Source organism: Calypte anna, chromosome 15 (genome assembly GCF_003957555.1).
Source record: "Calypte anna isolate BGI_N300 chromosome 15, bCalAnn1_v1.p, whole genome shotgun sequence".
In the NCBI taxonomy this organism is placed as follows: domain Eukaryota; kingdom Metazoa; phylum Chordata; class Aves; order Apodiformes; family Trochilidae; genus Calypte; species Calypte anna.
The window spans coordinates 12142892-12157549 of record NC_044261.1 but is presented as its reverse complement, the minus strand read 5'-3'; the positions used below and the strand labels follow the sequence as shown (position 1 = coordinate 12157549).

General features: G+C 51.5%; 1 protein-coding gene across 3 annotated transcripts in view; it reads right to left on the bottom strand.

The window, feature by feature from the left end:
- Window positions 1–14619, bottom strand: part of TPCN1 (two pore segment channel 1) — a 49720-nt gene extending 35101 nt beyond the window's left edge. For 2 of the 3 annotated variants that reach the window (XM_030460361.1, XM_030460362.1), the window contains exons 1-2: window positions 10047–10092; window positions 8872–9762 (exon numbers count right to left, since the gene is read on the bottom strand). In XM_030460361.1, the coding sequence (XP_030316221.1) occupies window positions 8872–8983 (112 nt within the window). In that variant the 5' untranslated portion in view covers window positions 8984–9762; window positions 10047–10092. Of the gene's footprint in view, window positions 1–8871; window positions 9763–10046; window positions 10093–14512 lie in introns of those variants that run through there. The other variant, XM_030460363.1, reaches the window with a different exon arrangement.
- Window positions 14620–14658: the final 39 nt, after the last annotated feature.

Genomic DNA, 14658 nt, shown 5'->3' with positions numbered 1-14658 from the left:
AGTACTTTTAGCTCTGCTGACCGTGTTTCTCTTTGTGATTTTCCTCCACTCCCAGTTTCTATTCCCTCCTCTGCCATACAGCAGTGTAGCTGCCTCCACCTTGGCCAGCACAGCCACATCTGTGCCTTTTCACTGCCCCTCAAACAGCTTTAAGGCTTCTGTTAGTGCTGGTTTGTATGCATTTGTGCTCTCTCAAACTATATGATTCATTTCCAATGTTTTTTGAAGCCTTTCCCTTTGCAGCCACCAGAGATAGGGTCCTGCTACCAGCCTTACATTCGAAAGGAAAGAGCTTTGCCTCAGTCACTTCTGACCCCGATGCCAAAATTCTCCTTAGTGAGCTCCTTGCAAGCATTTACTGAACACAGGCAGGACCAAAGGGGTCACTTGTTTGCACCTGACAGCAGTTCAGAGAACACACAACATTTAACACCACTTGCAGGTAGCAAGGCAGAGCCACAGTGCAAACCAGTCTCAGCCTGTGTTCCCCTTCAGTCCCATTTCCAGTCTGGTCTGCTCAGCATCCCGGAGAAGCAACATTCCCCTCTGCACCATGGAAAACAAGCAGCTGGGCAGCAAGCAGCAGCATCTGCTCATTTCTGCAGTGACTCACTGCTACCTGACTGAAAAAACAGCTGGACACTGCTGCTTCTGGGGCAGGAACACTGCATTTACAAGATGGATTATGCTATAGGTCTTGTGCTTCCCGCCAGGTGCAGATCCCCTTCAGCCAAGGTGACAGTGCCACAGAAAAAATAAAAAAAAGGGATAGACTGTGGAAATACTGTGCTAGTGAAAACTTCTGCCCTTACCCTCTTCCTCTGGAGCCCCATGCCTCCAGCCAGCAACTGCCAAAGGCCAAGCTGCAGGGGATGGCAGGATCCCTTCCTTCCTCCTCCCACATCTGATTATCCTGTCACTGGCACAGCCAACTCACCAGTACAATTTGACCCCAGGGAGTGTTTAGTGCTCCCACTTGCAGGATTGATCATTTAGTTTTAATTCCACAGGCATTTCTTCATTTAGCTAATGAAGAGCAGGGACATACTTGTGCATTCCAGTGAAATCCTTTAGCAGGCTACATTACTTTTCTACCATAAACTTTCCCAAACCCATTGAGAATAGCAAAAAGTGTTCTCAGAAAAACAGCTCTAGCTAGAATAAAACACAGATGATCAGAAACCCCCAGATGACAACACATACATAACTGCATGTCCTAGGCAGACAGTTAGGGAACACAAAGAGCAGCTAAGCTGTCCAGCCCCACAGAATCAGAGGGTTTATCATGGCTGAGCCCAGAGATACTTTCATTCCCCCATGTAAGCAGGAAAAGCAAAGCCTTTTGTTCCAACAAGACAGATCATGATACTAAAAGCAGCACTGGATACCAGCTTCAAACTCCCACACTGTGACTCAAGTCCTCCTCCTGCCCTCCTCAGGCTCTGTCCTCACCCACGGGGTGCTGTGGAGGAGCAGCACAGCCACATCTCAGCTGCCTCCTTGCCTCCCAGATGCAGACACCAGCAGTGCAGGTGCTCAAGCTCCCTGCCGAGCTGCTTGCTTGGAGCAGATGGATGAAATCTGAAAGCTGCTCCTCCAGCTCTCCATAAAGCAAGCAGTCATCTAAAAACCAGGCATCTTCTCAACGTGCAAAAAAAAAAAAGCAATTATGCCAAAGACACGGGGAGAGCCCTACAAGGTCCAGATCAAAAGCCAGAGACATTGGAGGCAAGAGACAGACCTATCAAATTCACCACACTTTTCCCAGCTTAAGGATCAGAAATGAAGTGTTCTGGCTCATAAATTCTACTTCCAGCAAATTCAAGCTGAAATCCCCTGAAGGCAATAAGGAAAAGGCAATCAACAACAACTCTAACCACTTCACAGATGCTCCTGTTTAGTTTATACAGCACTTCTTACAGCATTCAAATGGGTAAAATGGGATTTCAAGGCAGGGGGGCTGACGGCAGCAGGCAGGATTCCTCGGTGAAGATACCAAGGGCAAAGGAAGTTCTGAGAAGCATCGGATGGGTTATGATGAGTGAACTCAGCATGCTCAGCCTTTGCTCATTTTCATCTGCCAGTAAGCAAGCTCGGCTAAACCAAACATCCTGCATCTACAGTGCCTTAAAAATCCACAGGAATCACAAAAATAAGGGGAGGGGGGGGAACAAACAAACTGATGCGTTCCCTGGGAAGTCATGAAAAAACCAATCACTATTTGTTTCCAACTGTTGTTCCGCTTCCTGAGCCAAATGTTCCCAAGTCAGCTGTGGCAGCTGAGTGACCGGTTCGAGCTGGAAAGTTGTGGATTTAAAACTGCAGCCTGAACACTTTCAAACTCCTCAACATCTTCTAGAGCTCCGGGATCACCTGGTGGAAAAGCAAAGCCCTCTGATGCTGCAGCACCTGCCCTTACCCCCACCCGTCATCTTTCAACCACAGCAATCAGCTCGGGGAGGAAAACACTCAGTTTGCCCCTTTCTTCTGCTCTCACCCCCAAAAGAGGCAAACTGGGTCCTAAAGAAGAGGCACAAGAAGGGAAGGGGCTCCCTCCTTCAAAGATAAAGGTGATTATTCCATTTTTAATGAAAAAAGTGAGAAGCTTCCAGACTCCTCAACCCCCACTGCAGCATCCTCCCAAATTTACAGCAAGTGTGCATGAAAGATGAGCTCCATCCCCAGTGCTGCAGGGAGATGACAAAGGAGAAAGAACCATTTGACTCCAGGATAATGGAACACAAACCCAAGTGGTCTTTACCTTGTATACACTTGTACTCGCTCAGATTTGAACAGCATGGGGCATTCAAGACCAAATCACTCGGATTTTTTTTTTTTTCACTGCTCCAAAGAGTCAACAGTGCAGAGATTCTGTTTGACAAAGCATCCTACTGTGAAACACACAATGTGTGCATTGTGCAGAGGGGTCTCCTGCAGGGCTAAGAAAACAAGGCAGGCTTGGAAAAAAAAAAAAACCACAAGATAACTGCAGCCTGCAACACCTCCTGGTACTTTACTCTGCTTGTGATTTTTCTTCTGCAGGTACCACGTTCACCCAGTCACGTTGAGAATGTCTCAGTACAAATGCTTCTGGGAGCTCTGGACAGCACAGTGCTGCTTCTCTTGACTCAAAAGGTGCCAACTCTGGCCTCTCAGTATGGGAAATATTTCAGCAAAGCCAAAGCAGTGGGTTGTGCCTTAAAACCTGAATTCCCAGAATAAATGAGATTCCAGAGGATGATGCATTTGGAACTTAAGAGCAGAAACACATTTTCCACTGTTTCTAACATCATACTGAAAGACACCCAACATCTCCTAAAAAGCAGCATTTTCCTCCTTCCCCTGAGTTTACAGAGCTCATCACCCAGGGAAACGAATTGTGGTGAAGGAGAAAACAATAATCTCCTTATGTTTGGGTGCTCATTTCTCTTTCCAAGATTTTCAGCCCTCGCTCATCTCAGAGGCAGTTTTGTTTCGCTTTGCTAGCTTAAAACATTCATTATAAATCATCTAGGCCAGGAAAGGATTAGCAAAACACTGGCAGAAGTTGCAAACTGCAAGGCTGTTAGGTCGGAGAAATGAGACTTTCAGAGGCATAAACAACAATCCAGCACTGAACTACCACTTCTGCTTCAGAAAAAAATGCCTCTCTATAGAAATTTTAAGCAGGTACATACCAAGAAAAATAAATCATGCACAGCAATGCAAACCAGCACCTCTTTATAACAAAGGAATGAAGCCTACCTCTCCACAACCACGAAAGGTGTAATCTGTGCTTTGCAGATGAGACACATTAACCACAGTGAGGTGAACTGATGTATCCCTGGTATGAAAAGGAGCAGGACTGGGATGCTCCTGAAAATGAGATCCCAGCCCCACATCCTGGCCATGCTTCACCTCTGAAGGCAGCAGTGGAAGCACAGCTACTGAAACTAATTAAAGGCAAATCGGAGCCACGACGTCAGAAAATATCCTGCACAGCATCCAAGAAAGCCACCAGACAATCCAAAAGGCTGGTTAAGAGCCTGGCTGGCAGAGATCTTGGGATCTGCCAGGTCCATTGCAAGGATTTGCTTGTTCCCTCATCCCCTATTTCTTCCCATCTATTTGCAACAGCATTTCCTAACGAGTGCCCAAGTCCAAATAACCATCCTCAAAATCCTGACCTTCAGACAAGGCTCAAAAACTACAGATCCCCAAGAGTTTATTAAACCTATTAGCTGACATTTCAAAAGCCTGTTTTCCTCCAAAGGCAGCAAAGCCAGAATGCTTCCACAGCAACCCCAGTAGCTCCTCAAGAAGCACAGCTATTCCATGACTGTGGGGTTAAAGCCTTTGCCCACAGGTCAGGGATTTTATTTACTTATTCTCAGCCCACCAGAAAGCCTGCACTTGTTTTACACCTGAAGTTCTCTTTCATCCACAGACAGCTCAAAAGCAAGCTGCAGCAGGAAGAAGGCAACAGAGGTGTTTGAAGATTAGGGACTCCATGACCGTATGAGCTGAAGCTGTGGATTGTACAGACAGATTTACTTCCCCTGCTGATACAAACTCATTCTGGAACCAGATCCAAGACAGAAAGGAATTATATCACTTCAGGTTGCACTTATTCCTGAATCTGCAAATCCAGGTTACTCACAAGTTTCATAGAACACCATCAACTGCCCACAGTCCTGGGCCACCTCCAGAAGCATGTCTACATGTGGAGCAGTGAATAATTTTTTTCTTAAATGTGTTTGTTGTACACAATGTCCATTAATGTTGTAATCGGGCTCTGTGTTCAGACCCATCAGCTGAGTTTCCCTCAGCAGCTTTGCTGGCAGCCTGAGGGGCTGAGGTGCAGCAGGAAGGCCAGGGAAGGGGCACAGCCCACAGCCACACACCCCACCTCCCTTTCAGAGGCACAACCAACAGTCTGGGAAGCACTCACTGCTTTCCTTGGCCAAAGTCACATTCCTCACCAGGGACACCTTGGGCAGCCCCTCCAGCCACACCAACAGGGAAATGTCATTTTCTTTAGACACTCTGGGCCACCTTCTCCATCACAGCAGGGCCCAGGCATCAGGGCACAGGTCTCAAGAATTCTTTAAAATGCAGCAGGCCAGGCTGGCTCTTACCCTGACTCTTTGGGCAGCAGACACTTGGCCTGGTTAAGGCTCAGCTGAAACATCAACATTCAAAGTTATAATTTCCCATTTTCCAACAGTCCTTCTGGAAAACATCCCACTTTGCTGTTGCAGTGGTTCCCTCCCTCCTCCAGGCAGTAATTCATTTTTACTTCAATAGCAGGTGCAGTCGCTTTCTTGTAAAAACCCAGAGTTTAAAGATGACTTCTTCCACTTGCCATAACCCATTGTGTGGGAGAAACAGACACACAATATCATATTGTTCCCCATACAACACTTTGAGCTGTACTTTCTGCTCTGAACACACTGCAACTCCACTTGAGGCTACAGCAATTTCCATGCAGGAGGCAAAGGAGAATCTTGGATCTGATCTAATACAGGATAAATCAATGTGCACTCGTTTACTGCTTATAGTTCCCATCAGCTCAAGGAGAGACACTGTCCCAGAGTTTCAAGGCTATGCCTTTGTATACAGAAAACATGTATTTGGAGGTATTTTGAGAAGCCTGTGTGAATGCTTCTCACCAATCTGGGTGAGGGACAGGCAAGCACTAAGCCCAGGCTGCTCCTCACCCGTTTCCAGTAGGCAGTTTTGGGAAAGGTCAGGAAAAGATTGTATCCCCAATTCTGCTTTCTGCAGCAATTCAGTTAGCATTAGTCATTCACCTCAGACAGGTGCTGGGAAGAGTAATTAGAGGGTGTGCAGCCCTTGGAGATTCTCAGATAGGCCGTACCAGGGAAGGGCAGCATCGTATTAATTAGGGTGGATTCAAGTGATTAAAGTGCTTCTTGGTCTCCTTCAGCTGCAGGAGTTTGAAAGAAAAATTACTCAGCATAACAGAACTTCATGTTGTAGTCAGAGAAACGCTGGCACCACAGGGACCACGTTTTTCTGGATGCAGTCTGAATTCCCAGCAACTTTGCAGGACTCTGACCTTCTGCTGTGGCTGCAATCAGGAGCTCCCTGGCAGACGTGTACCCCACCACGAGCCAAGGAAGGCAGAGCTTTAATATTCCTCCCCATGCAAGTACTTTCTCCCATTAAGTGCTTCAGAGCTGTATGATTAGGGAGATCAATTTTTGCAGCTGGATGTTTTCTTTAAGAATGTAATTTTCCACACAGTTTTCTCATTTAGCTTTCTTTTTACTCTTACTCCAAGGCATTCACTTACCCAGAAGCCCTCTCTTCTGCAGGATCCAGAAAGGATCAGTTGCACTTCAGGCCTTTCTTTTTACAGATGTAACTGCCTTGCTTTCAGAAAACCCTGTTATTACTTATTTCAACCCAGTAATTTGTCTGTATAACCAGACAATCAGTACCAAGACCCCCAACTTACTAATTTGTTTATCCAAGGGCCTGGTTGAACAAACCCACATGATGGATCAAGTTGGTTTTGTTTTCTTTTTTTATTAAAAGAGCAAAAGAAGGTCCTTTAAAAATGTAAGAGTCACTCTACTGAAACCACACCAATACCCAGCATGAGGCTGGAATATGGATCACAATTTGGAGAGGTCTGTGACACAGCAGAAGAGGAGTAAAACTTAACTATAATCAACCTCTGAGGCTTGATTTAGCTTCCAGGCAATTGCACTCACTTTGGCTTTCCCTCAGTGGCACCTGGGGAGAGGAGGAGGGGTACTGCACTGGTACCAGTCCCAGCTGGTATCTGGGGGGGACACTTCAACAAAAGCTTGGTGTTGAGCCTGCCACCACACCAAGGGGCAGGTGCAGTGACCTGTGATTGTTACCAGAGTTTAGGCATAAAGAAGACAAAACCAGAAGGAAAACAGTCTCCCCCATCCCCAAGCCCTCATCATTTCCCTGGTGGGCTCTTCCTCTCCTGAAAGGAACTGCTCACAGAACCTTTTTTTCCCTGAAAAAGCCAGCCTGTGACTAAACCCACAACATCATTGCTAATGTCATTTCAGTCCTCAGCAGAGCAGAGAGGAACCATCTGAATTCTTCAAGCCTCCACGAGACACAGCTTTTCTGCATTTCACAGCAGATTTCCCTGTACAGAAAGAGGAGAGCTGGGCTCCAGGTTCAGTTTTTCAGACACACTTCCTTCCCCAAGCACTGCCCTTGTCTGCTCACTCCCTGATTTAAGCTTCCCGCTTCTCAGAGATAAATCTGCCTTTCAAGCTGTTGGTGCCAGCCTCCCTCTCCTAATCCTTCAGCCCACTCTCACTGCACCCACTGACTTCAGAAGGCTCCATATCATCCAGCATCACCTTCAGAGAATAAGCTTTATATTTTTCAGCAAATTCAACTTTAACAGGGATTAAAACCTCCAGCCAAACCCACAGTCCTTCAGCACCACGTCCTTCAAAGAATTCCAGGAAATTAATTCTCAAAAACCACAAAGTCATCTTTTAAGAAGCACAAAATTGGTCCCTAAATAATTTCCCCATATTTCAAGGGGAGCAAACTGTGTTCACTCTGATCCTGGTGCTTTAACACAACCGTGCTGGCTTTAACCAAATGATAAACCTCACAGAGCTTCTTTAAAGGGATGGGAAGCAGAGAGGAGAAAAAGATGAGAGAAGAGTGATTAAAATTAGTCACAAGAAAGCCTATAAATACACTCCCTGATGATAGAAGCATTCTCTTTTCTATTTAACTTGAAAACAGAGGGGTAAACTTTAAAAGACAAACAGATGCAGTGGAGCAAGGATGCAGCACAGCTTAGGGAATGTCAGCTGGGCAATTTAGGCAGGGATGTGTGTTGCAGGACTGGAGGAGGAGAAGGAAAAATCGTGACTGTCAGAAACTAGCTACTGGCTCAGGAGTCACAGACACAAAAATAAAGGGAACCCATATGATTGCAAGACAGAAATCAAATTGCAGAGTCACAGAGGTGACATGGAATGAAGGTATAATGCAGAGAAAAAAAAAAAGAGATGCCAGGCCTGGAAAACAAGTCCTTGTTACAAACGTGGCAGCTTGAAGAGGTCCACAGGACCTGAGCATCCACCTGCAATGTCAGCTGGAAGTCAGATGTGTTGAGCAAAACTGCTTGAATACATTCCACGAGGAGTAACACAAACCAACAACTCACTGAACGTGCTCAGACACATCTGCTGCTCCCATCTCACCTGCTGCAGGGTGATGGAGGAGAAAAAGCACTGCTGCTAAGAGCTGGAGGCTTTTGTTTTCCCCCTCCTAACACTGGCCCTGTCCCACTGAACCCCTATCATCTGAGAGTACTGCAGGCTCTTTGACAGCAGTAAAATAAAGGAGTTATCAATATGTATCTCACTGCAAAAAGAACCCAAAACAAACCAAAATAAAATCAGAATGTAAACCAGAAACAGGCAAAGCAAGAGCTGCAAAGGACAGAGATTTTGTGGTGCTAGGAAATGCTCCATTGCAGCACTGCAGCTGCTGCACCTGAGAGCTCAGGCCAGGGGGGCACTGCAAGAAGAGGAGACAGTGGGGAGCAACACGTGGGAGGGGAGTTGAACTTAAGGACAGGGAAGTCACAGAAACCACAAAAATATGTGTTAGAAACAGAGTCAGTAGGACCCAACCATCTGAGAGTCTTTTGCCCTGTGCCACACAGGTGCCTTGAGTAACCAAGCATCACAACAAGCACCTTCCTGACCTGAATTTCTCAGGGGGTGAGGTGAGTGACAGCTCTGAGAGCTTCAGGTCCCAGCAAGCAGAGGGAAGAGAAGCCACAACAGAAGGAACGGCAGCCCAGGCCAGCACAGCACGCAGGAAACCCCCACCCAGCAATCTTACTTTCATTAGGCAGCTCCTCCTGATCCAGGTCACCAAAAGGGGCCGAGGCACTGCTGCCACTGTCCTCCAGGGTGAGGATGAGGGGAACATCATCATCCATGCTCACAGCCATCCTGTCCCTCCAGAGGCTCCTACTCCAAGAGCTTCAGATGACACTTTTTTCAGTTCCACTTCTGAAATGCTTATGTCAAAAACTCTTCCCTGAAAGTCTCCCATCAGGAGAGTCTTCTAACCATAAGGAAATAAAGGGATGGGTGCCCATCTCTGGACACCACAGTTCAAAAAAATGACAGGATCTGGCAGCTCACCAGACACCAGCTCAGGCAGTGCTTATGCAAAAGCTGAATTTAAAAAAGCCAGGCCCGAGCTGCCTCTTCCAGCCAGTGCAGGGCTCACAGCACAGCACGGAAGGCAAAGAAATTGCTTCTTGACCAAGTCCCAACTGCTGAGCACAAGGAGCAGGCAGGTGGGATGCACCCGGTGCCAGCACAGTGCTAAGTGTCCCCATCAGACATGGCTCTGTCCCCTCCTGTGCCAACACGCTCCGACTTCAGGTGGGGAAGGGAAAGAGTGAGAAAAGGAGTCCGGTTGGGGTCTGCACACATGAAGCTCCCCGGGGCTGCTCTGCCGGCTGCTGACACTGTCACAGTCAGGGGCTGCTTTAAAAGGTGGAGAAAAGAAACAATCACGGCCACCGGTGTCACCAGGGAGCTGTCACCGTCCCCGTCTCCTTCCTTGTGGGCCGTGTGAGGGTAGGAGGCAGTCACGGCGGAGGCCGCATCTCCCGCAGCAACAGGCCGGACCGGGACCGGGCCGAGCCGGGAGACTTGGCGGCGGACACCCGGGGCTGGAGAGCAGACGGAGCGCTCAGGAGCGGGTTCCTCCCGCGGCCTAGAACAGAGGGACACCGGGACGGGGCTCTCACCGCTCTCTGGAGGCCCCGGCCCGGCCTGGCCCCGCCACCCCCGCCCCACAGCCCCCTCCCGGCTTCCGCGGAGCCCTGGGGCAGCCTGGGGGCTGACACCGCCCCCTGCCCACTGCCCTACAGGCCCAGGGACCGGTCCCCCTCGAACCGGCCACCCCCGAACCCGCCCCCGCCGAACCGGTCCCCCCCGAACCCGCCCCCGCCGAACCGGTCCCCCCCGAACCCGAACCTGCCCCCCCCGAACCGGCACCTCCGCTGCTGCGACACCGCTCCCCAGCGCCCGCGCGCGCGGGCCCGCCCCGCCCCCGCCGATTGGCCGAGCCTCCTCCCCGTCCCGCCAATCCGCGCTCAGCTCCTGCTCCGCCCCACCCACCGCCGCTCCCGCGAGAGGATCCGACTTGTTCCCTCCTTCTCCTCCTCCTGCCGCTCGCCATTGGGCAGCGGCGCTGTCTCTCCGGGAAAGCGGGGGCGATGATTGGCCCGAGGGGTTGGTGGGTGACGAACGCCTCACATCAAGCGGGGTAAGGGGCGGGGTCAGGAGGGAGCGCGGGCTATCATTGGCTGTGCCGATGTCCCGCCCACGAGGTCAGAGGGGAGCGGTTACCTAGCAACGGCGGGGCAGCGGCGGGAGTCCGGGCCTACCCCGGCAGCCCTGGGCCCATCCCGGAGGGAAACCCGGCCCTACCCAGGCCCCACCGAGCTCTGGGCGGGTGTGAATGGCTGCAGAGTGTCTGGGCCCTTGGGGAGGGGAGTCCGGCCCGGCCCAGGGCCAGCGAGTACAGCAAAGGAGGAGCCGAAGGCCCCCTCTGCGAAACAAAACAAGACCCCAGGATCGTGTCCATCTGTGATGTCGATTCTCAAGCTGGAAGGGAGCAGCTCAGTTTGTAATGAATAAATCTGTCCCTCCGTCCAGGAGGAGCATTTCTCAGCCCCCCAGGAGAGTCCCTGAGCATCATGCAGCCTGAAAAAGCAACCAGGCTCTGCTGGGGGCTGTGCCTGTGCTGTGTGATGTCCTCTCCACACTCACACAGAAGTGCACATAGGGTTCCTCTTACTGAATTCTGTTTCTCTCGATTCTGTCTCATAGGAGGGCGTCTCCTCTTAATGGCTGCAATGGGGCGTCCTCCATCTGTCCGAGGAGAAAGGGGTGAATGCAGTTTCTCAGATGTTCTCTTGATAGCTGAGACCCAGGCCCGACAAGGGGCCATGACAGCATCTTCACACTCGTACAGTTTTTATCACATCACCCACAGTTGCATCCATCTCTGCAGGAACCCATGCTCTAACCAACTGAGCTAACTGGCCAGCAGCACAACTGCTGTCAGTGTTACAAAGAGGTAGGAAGGCAGCTGGAGCATCCCCCTTGTGACTGGAGCAGAGATGTAGTCTCAAATTCCCAACGTTTTTCCCAATGAGCCTTTCCTCTGCCCACCTGGTACTTCCCTGCCCCTTCTCCTTCTCAGTGGGATTTTCTTTTCTGTCATCCTACTGAGCTGGCTTTATGAGAAAAACACAGCTTGCAAGACCTGACCCACAGGCTTCAAAAAGACCCAAAGACCCAGCAGGGAACTGTGAAACAGCAGCAACAGGAGCTGCAGGATTCCCTGCAGGACACTCAGCACCAAAGAACACAACTCAGTGGAGAGGCACACAGGAACACTGAGACTGCTCAGGCACTGCAGGGGGAGATGAAACCTCTCCCAGTGCCATCAGGTCAGGCTGCTTTGGGTCATCACCTGGCTCCTGACAGCTCCTGGCAGGATGCAAGGGGCTGTTTTTTGGAGTGTGCTCCAGCACAATGCTCTGCTGGTTGTGGGGGAAAGCAGCTTTGTAACAACACGAGTGCAAACACCCAGCAAGAAGCTCACTCGTGGGACTGCTTGTTCTTCCCCATCCACTGAGTCAGTGCTGCTGAGACCTCTGCAAAGCACTGTCCAGTCTGGGGAGGCTGCACACAGCCAGAATGCAGAGCTGGGAGGCTGCTGCAACTTGGCTGAGGTGTGAGCTGTAAAACAAGGGAGCTGGGGTGAGTTCAGCAGAGCAAAAGTAACACTGCCCACACAAAATACTGCCCACATCTTTTATAGACATTGGTAGCACAGCTGATTTTGCAAGCTGAGCAGTTTCCAGATTGCTGAGACACAAGACAAGGAGTCAAGGTTGAGTCAAAGGTGAAAAGTGTGATTTATGGCAGTGCTGAGCAGATAGAAAACCAAGAGATAAAGCAGCAGCAGGCAGGAGTCCCAGTGGTGACTCCAGCCCTTGTCCCCACTCTCACCCAAGTTAAGCATCAGGGACACTGGGAAGGGGAGAGCTGGAGGCAGCAAACAACCCAACATTTTTCCCACTTCCTTTGATTCAGACTCAGTGATTCTCCCCCAGGCAGCACAGCCCACAGCAGCCCCAGCTGTCTGCACAGCTCTGGGACAACAAGAGAGGGGAGCAGCAAGAAAGCATCAAATGTGAGAACCCAAGTATCAGATCCAAGCAGCTCATTTATATTTTAACCAACACTGTCCTCTGGGGTGTAAATAGTGAGGAAGTGGCAGCTCTGACCTCCTGGAGCCCTCAGTGACACCCCGGGACACTGTGGGACAGGAAAGTGTGTGCCTGATGCAATGGCTCCAGCTTCCCCTGGTGATTCCTTGGAGCCTGCACAGCACAGGGGGGATAAACCCACCAACCCTGGCCACCACCAACTTGTTTTTCAGATAAACCTCTCTTCATTTGAAGAGGTTACATCTTCCAGTCACTCCAGTACTGCACTGTGTGTCCTGCTTTCAGGTTCAGCAGCTCTCTGCTGCCCAGACTTTGGGGCAGATGCCTCAGTTTGCTGATTATTCACTGGCTCAGACTCATCCACCTGCTGCTAGGGAACAGGCTCTGCCTTTCCTCTCAATCCTGAACCCTCTTGTCTCCATCTAGTGTCCACATCACACTGGTGTTTCTGAGAGAAGTTGCTCTGCCCACGTCCCAGTTCAGCTGAACAGGCTCAGATTCACCCCAACCCCCAGTCCTCTTCCCAGAACCCCCCAATTGCTTTCATGTCCCTCCAGTTTTCACCAGGTGAAAAAGAGCTGCTGGATCAATTCCAAGTGTAGGAAGGGACCTGAATGCCTGGGGCTCATCACAAGGACCCTCCCCTTGTCAGGTTACCTTCAGGTTGTTCTTGCTTTCTAATCTCCCAGGGCACCCCACAACTCTCCCTCTCCTCCTGTCTCACTGCTACATTGGGCAAGGAATAAATCCTTGCTGAGTGCCACCAAAACCACCCACCCCTGGCCTTCTGCAGGCACAGCCTGGCCCTTCCCAGCTCCCAGAATATCAGCTGGGTGACAGGAACAGTCAGACAGCACAGCCTGCTGCTCAGCACAGCCCCATCCAACCCTTGGAGCCATGGTGGCCTTTTCCTCAGCAGGGCTGCCCACAGAGGGAAGATCCAAACGAACACAAAGGTGTTTGGAGCTCATGCTGTCTGTGTCAGGAAAAGGCCTGGCCCTGAAGGAGAAATCCTCTGTGCTCACCTCCTGTTCCTGGGCTGGGGAGGAGCAAGGAGTGTGACAGAGCGAACAGGACGTGAGGGAAATGGCCATGACCTGTGCTGCCACCCACCTCCAGAAAACCTGCTTGTTCAGACACTCCTCACTTCAAAGGGTGAGGACAAGAAATAAGCACCAAATCCATCCTCTCCTCTCTGCTCTGCCAATGGAACTGGACCAGGAGTGTCTCTCTGAGCTGGCATTCCCATCTTCAGTGCCCTCAACTGCTCAATCCTGCTGTTGAAGTGACAGGAAAATCATTCCTGAGGGCAGAATGATGCCCTCCACCTGACTTGGGTTGTCCTGGGATGGGTCTGAGGGAACGTTTCCCTTTGTGTGGAAGTTTCCAGGCTCCCAGGGACCAGAGACTCCCTGCCACCCCCTCCAGACCAAGTGATCCCAGGACTGTCCATGGTTAGAATCAGGACTCTCCTCTCCCCCCAGGTGCTCAGCAGGGCTCCCCTTGGACCTGCCATGCCCTGGCCAGGGGCTTCCACCCCAGGATCACCCCCTGTTTCTTGGGGGATCCACAAGTCCTGCCTGTCCCTCCCCAAGCTACACCCTGGGCATACCTGGGCCTGGTCCTTCTCCTGGATGGGTCCTGGACCAATGCTGGGGGCAGTCCTGTCTTCCGGACAGCAGGAAGCAGATTCATTTCCACGTCTGAGCCCTGGACAATCAAGCGGAGCTGCTGTTGCCCCCTCAGCAGGGAGCACCCTGCCCACCCGGTGTCTGCAGACAGGGGAGACCCCGGGTCCCCAAGGTCACCAGACTGAATTCCCACTTTCTGAAGCCAGGCAGAGCCCACCCGCCGAGCTGGGAAGGGTCCGGACCCCCGGCTCGCAGAGCCCACACTGCTGTGAGGAGTTCGCAGCCGCAGGACGTGTTCCCCCGGGTGGTCCCGGGGGGCTCCCGAGCAGCGTGTGGAGCTAACCCCTCCTGTCCCACCCCAGGGGCTGCCCTCCGCCCGGGCACCCATCCGGGTCCCGTGGAGCACAGGGCGAGGAGAGGGGCGGGTTCGGTACCGGGGACAAACCCTGGCCCGTGGGCTCCAGACCCTCCCGGAAAGACCGGGGGGCACTGCCGGGCTGCCTGCACCAGGGACCCGCGGCCACCGACCCCAAACCTCACGGGGTGCGAGCCGGGCCGAGGGCTGCGGACCGGTACCGCCGCTCACCTGCTCTTGGGCCACCACCCAGGGCGGCGGGAAAGCAGCGGGCAGTACCCCGCGGGGCTGCCGCAGAGCGATTCGTCCACGGAGGGGATGCTGGACCGGCCAAGCCGTGGTTCCTGGTTCCCGGCCCGGTTGCCGCTCCATCCCCC